Source organism: Halyomorpha halys, unplaced genomic scaffold (assembly GCF_000696795.3).
Source record: "Halyomorpha halys isolate HHAL.00 unplaced genomic scaffold, Hhal_1.1 Scaffold5.1, whole genome shotgun sequence".
Classification (NCBI taxonomy): Eukaryota; Metazoa; Arthropoda; class Insecta; order Hemiptera; family Pentatomidae; genus Halyomorpha; species Halyomorpha halys.
The window spans coordinates 596059-602201 of record NW_027106871.1 but is presented as its reverse complement, the minus strand read 5'-3'; the positions used below and the strand labels follow the sequence as shown (position 1 = coordinate 602201).

At 30.4% G+C, this 6143-nt stretch overlaps 1 protein-coding gene across 1 annotated transcript in view; it reads left to right on the top strand.

The window, feature by feature from the left end:
- LOC106692476 (phospholipid-transporting ATPase ABCA1) overlaps nucleotides 1-6143 on the top strand; it is a gene marked incomplete in the record, with an annotated part of 39500 nt that overhangs the window by 23203 nt on the left and 10154 nt on the right. The window contains 4 exon segments of the mRNA XM_067045188.1: nucleotides 1-132; nucleotides 209-297; nucleotides 4471-4600; nucleotides 4671-4837. Of these exon segments, the coding sequence (XP_066901289.1) occupies nucleotides 1-132; nucleotides 209-297; nucleotides 4471-4600; nucleotides 4671-4837 (518 nt within the window).

Sequence of the window (6143 nt, the reverse complement as noted above, 5' to 3'; positions counted from 1 at the left end):
CATAGCTGCAAGGAGCCAGGTTATAGGAATGGTAGTCAAATATTAAAAGATGTAGAAGAGTGCTATTGTTCGAATCAAGGATCTTATATCTGTCCACCATGCCGTGACTATCCTAAACTTGATGGGATGATTGTAAAAATATTATTTTTATGAAATTTAGTAAAAATTTCACTTTATTTTTTAAAAAGTTTAATTTTTATATTATTAGGTATCAACTGGTAAAGAAATGGTGAACATTACTGGAAAAAACACTTCTCAATGGATAATTGATACTTGGCATTGTTTTGAAAGAATCAGGTTTATGAAAGCATTTGTTTTAATATTATCAATTACTTTTTAACTTAGTTTAAAAGAATCATATTGTCTGATAATATTTTTTTTTATCTAATGTTTGTTACATCCAAATTGTCTAAACCTTTTTTGTGCAAGAGTAAGAGTTCCTATAACAGACTTTAAAAGTTATTTTAAGAAAGATAGTCCTTCATTTCTGTTTCTGTTACTCTGTTCCAATTAGGTATTTCACATTTTCCTATGTAATGGAGCTGGAATATGCCCGTTAAGCCTTCCTTTGTTATAACATGACCAGTCCTTGTTCATTTAAGGCTTTAAGTCTGAGAACATCTTTAGGATAACCGAATAGCTTTTTAAATAACAATGTTATAGGCCCCTCCATAAAATTGAAAATTAAGGTTGTGGGACATAACTCATAACATTTTGTAAAAAAAAAATTTATTGATTCATCGAATCAAAAATATCAGATTAGTGTATACTTATATTAAAACATCTTTGATTTCTTCTCTATCTTTTACTTTAAATTTAGCATGCGAGTTCAAGGGCAAAATTTAGAAATACTTGATTGTGTTTTCTTCTTTATAAGAAAATTATCAAATTTTTAGGATTTATTGATGAAAGCAAATAAAAACAACTTACAGATATAACAAATAACAACTTGAAAAAGAAAAGAGACAAATTCACAAGAAACACAACATAAGTAAACATGGAAACAATGAAAGAAGTGAAATGCAGTGATTCTCATATCCACCACCAACAGTGCTCATGGTTGCCCGCCAAATACACTTTTACCAAAAAACTAAAATGTCACCAATAGAAAAGAATTTTGCACTAATTAAAAAGGAGTTATAAAACCTTCTTTTTGCAACCACTAAGTTTCATTTGTACATCTATGGACATAAAACTTTTGTCACTGTAGACCACAAATCTCTTGTGTCTCTAATTAAAAACAATTTTGGAGAAATACCATGACCCAGATCGCAGTGGGTGATTCTTAAATTAATTAAATATGACTTATATTTGATATGTGCCCAGTAAAGAATTATATATTGCTGATTTGTTGTCAAGAGGTTGTGAAACTGAGGAGAACCTCAGTTCTGAAGAGGATTGAATTAGTGAGATAATTCATGAAGTAGCCAATAATCCAATCCAATAATTATCAATTGCAGGTCACACATAGAAGAAAAAAAGATCCTCATACGAAGGGAAGGCCTGCCAATTAGTAAGATGTGCCTGAAGAAGTAAAAATATATTACAAATTTTAAGACAAAATTTATGTTAGTGGAAGCTCAGTATTTGTTGGCTGAAATCTGTTGGTGCCTATTTCCCTGAGATAAGAAATGTTGGAGAAGCTTCATAGTCTGCATTTAGGAGTCAGCAAAACACAAGCAAAGGCAAGACAAATATTTTACTGACCACAAATGAACTCAGGCATTGAAGAATATGTATTAAAATGTAAAATATGTGAAACTTTTAGGAATACAAATATAAAGGAACCTTCATTACCTTATCTGGTTCCATCAAAGCCTTATCAACGGGGCGGTATGGATTTCTTCCAACTAGGAAACTATTCCTACCTAATAATTCTGGATTATTTATCAGCCTGGTTTGATGTTGTAAAGATGCCATCTAAGGCAGTATCAGGAACAATCAAGGCAATTAAACCAATAGTTGCCACAAATGGCATATCTGATGAAATTATGGCTGATAATATGGCTTTCTCATTCTTTGAGTTCAAGCAATTTCGTCAAGAATGGGAAATAAAATCAGCTAACACCAACCCACACTATCCACAATTAAATGGAATGGTGGAGAAAGCAGTTGTATTTGCAAAAGTCTCATGAGAAAATGTTATAAATCTGGACGAGATTTCCATTTAGGATAATGGAGTATAGAAACTATCCAGTTACAGGATTGTCAGGAAGCCCAGCACAAGTAATGATGAGAAGACAGCTAAGAACTCCTATCTATTGCAGAAAACCTTCTGCCAAATGTTGTTAGGGTGAAGGAGGATAAGGAGTTTAAATAGCTATATTATGATAAAACATCACAGTAGAGAAGAGGTTAAAATGATAGTAAAAGTGTGGTCCATAGAAGAGGAAGGAGATGGGAGCCAGCCCAGATTATTTACCCCTTAACTTGTACACTCAAGTTAATTAGTGTGCTAAACATGGCCAACTGTGCACACTCAAGATAATTCAAGCGACATTTTATTTTATGCTGCTATAATTTTGCATACTCTAATATAATCGAGAATTGAAAATAAAAATGTGATAATAATAAAATAAATAACAATGACTTATCCTCTATAATAATCCTCTCACTATCTTTTATATCTCTTTATCTCTATATTTTACTTTAGCCTATGTTTACATAGGGAGCTAGTAATATGACCAATATCCTAAATTCAAAATTGAAATTAAAATTTTGTATTTTTTTGCCAACACAATGTTCTAAATTGTGTTTTTTACATTAAAAAAATTTTTTTTTTTTTGCCAGTTTTTTCAAAAACACTGTATGCTAAGGGGTTAAATCTAACAATGCGCCTAGATCACACATAATAAGAACTGAGCATGGTCAAACATTAGTTAGGAATTCAGTCCATCTCCATAAATCAGGAAATCCTTTTGGTATTAATGGAGAAAAAATAATTATCCACTTGGAAAATAACACTACTGAAAGTAATAAATCAAAGACTGAGACTCAACTGGTTCCAGCTCAATCACCTCAACATCCATAAACAGTTCTAAAGTTACCTACGAAACCCATAACCCAGCTCTACCTCAAGGTATTTCTAGATATCTAAGAAGATTTATTAAACCCAGAAGATTAGTGGAAGAATGAACTTTAATAGTTAAACTGGTATTTAAGAGTCTATTTGATTTCATGTTTATTTTGAGAATTTATTTTATTTATTTTTTTTTGTATATAATTATTAATCTTGAATTAAAATAATAGGAGGGAGATGTGATAACACTGTTACTAACAGTAGTAGAATCTCTAATATTAATAAAAAAATGTTTATGTTGTTGTTTTGCTCACACAAACTTAATTATATAAGTAAAAGTTATATTATAACATTGGAGATGTAAATTAGTGACCATAAATATCCTGATCTGAATTAGTTCTCTCTTTAAAACTACAGTTAAAATATTTGTGCATTTAAGAATCACTGTCCTATTATTTGGATATGTGTTACCAGCATATAAAGATTTTGTTTATTGACAACTAATCTTTTATTCATACATGTATGGTATCCATTATAACTATTTGGTTCAACAAGGGCTGATTTTATATACAGCACTCACGTAAAGCTTAACAACAGTGAATTATGTTTATCCATTGTGTGTTTTGAATCTGTTGTTACAAGGCAAAAAAAGTTATACCCTATAAATGTAAAAAGTTTCAGCGTCCTTTATAAGTATTACAGTGTTTTTACTTTCATCACTTCTGATACTGTGTTTAGGAGATGGAGATTATGGGATTAATACAGGTATATTATGATAATGACAACAGTTTTCCAAAAAGACATTTTAGGGATAAAAAAACTTCTGGATTTTTTTAATTGCTGAAAATTTAAGAAAAGATTATATTTCAATAAGGATATTGAAATATTGGTTGCAAACACTTTAATCACTCTATATTATCTTCCTGCATGAGAAAGAGCCATTCTGGTTCAGTGAAACAAACTTTTTCTTTTTCTCTTCTATGTAACCCAGCCAGTTCATGGACCATGAAGGAAAGGGGGGCACAGCTGGATTGGTCGGATGGTGTAAAGGGAGATGCTAACAATGTACCTCAGTATATTGTTATTCCAGTTCCACAATCTCAATTCTGGAACTGGATGGTATCAGCACAAGACAATGATAATTTAAGGAGGCCAATACCTGTAATCAAGATTTAAAGCCATCATAAAAATAAATAAATAAGTTAATAGAAAAGGCTACCAGATATGACTCTTGCTCATAGTATCATAGAAGCCATCATATAACCTGATGCTAAAAAAAACTAGTGTGCATGTATTACTTACTTTCTTCTTATGGAGCCACTTACCTAATTGGTCTTTTATTAATATCAGTCCTTTTAAGTTTTCCAATTAAGTGTTAAGGCCTACTTCCATGAGCTATTCTTTTTACTTACTTGTAAAGCCATCTGTAAATTCGATCCTGAATGTTTTAGGCGAGGTGGCTATACATTTGGGATTGAAATTCCAAAAAATGAATTGAATTTATTGAAAAAAAAAGATCAACACTTTGTAAATGGAACGAAGGATGAGCATGATAATTACTCACGGAATGACAACATTAAGGTGAATCCAATTCATCAATGCTTTTAAATTTTAAATCTCTTGTAACAAAACTTCTTCTATTCTATTTCAGATATGGTTTGATAGTAGGTGGAAAATATCACCTGTAGTATATTTAAATAATATCAATAATGTAATCCTCAGAGCTTCCCTACCTACTAATGTTTCAAATTACTATGGAATCAAACTTTACATACACCCGATGAATTATACTAGAAAACAATATGATTATGAATACAGGTAGGGTTAATTTTTATTTACCTTGCTTGTATTAAGTTATTTAGCTTGGTACTGGAGAAATAATTAGTTAGCATCATGCCTCGTAATTGTAGTCTGAGTTTAATCAAGCCCTTGTTAGAGCTATTTTTGTGACAATGGTATAAAACAAAAAAAAAAAATGTAAAATCATAAATATAAAGTTTCACTTGTGGTAAGTTAATTTTAGTGAAAAAGTTACCATATTATCTCAGGCAGATATATACATGTCTAAAATACATAATTTCAGTTTCATACTAATTTTCGTTTCTAAGCTGGACTGTTTACATAGATTCTCACACTCAAACCACTTTGCAATACTTGGTTATTTGGACTTAGTAGACCAAAAACATATGTTACTATTGAAAAATCAGATTTGAAATTTACCATTTTTGCTATCGCTATTTTTCCAGTTGCTATATATATATATTGTATAGGTAAGTGAAAGTTAAAGGCTTGTGTACATACACACTCGTAATCATTGTCATGACAACTTCATAGGCATAGGAACAAGTTCACTATACAAAATTTTTAAAAAGGGTTTTACATTATAGTATGAAATCCTTACCCAAATACCTTTATCAAATCAATAAATAGCCTATGAGGCTATGAGAAAAAAGGAAAAAAGAGGTGAATAGAAACAAGGTATTTAAGTGAATGAAACTAGAGGGTAGATAAGAAAAAAAATTGTGATCATGTACAACTTTATTGACATTTATGTTTATGCCTTAATCAGGGCAACCATAAAAAAAAAAGTGTATCCATTATTCGCCAATAGATTTACCATTTTAATCATTGATAAAAAATACAAAATATAAAATATCTATTTGTTTATAAAACATCAAATAACCCATGAAACATTGTTGAAATATTAATATTGTTAATATAACCCTTATTAAAAATTTTGTACAATGAATTTTTATTCCATGGCTATGTAGTTGGCATTACAGTATATGAAATTTATTTAAGGTGAAAATATATCTATTAAATTTAAAGGCAATTTTTATTTATGAACCATATGTTCTATGTTTTGGCTTTTGTGCCATCTTTGTGGGACAAAAATTTCATTTGCACACTCCAGTTTGTAGTTCATAAACTTTTATATATTATATATAGGAAGATGGTCAGGGTTGCGGTCACAAGTGAAACGAAAATAGTTAACAACTATTTTATTTTCCAACGTTTCGCCCCACTTTGCAGGGCTTCATCAGGGCTGTCCAAATGAATAAGATGAACATATTAATAACATATTAATGAACATAATTGGTCTGTTCATCTTATTCATTTGGAC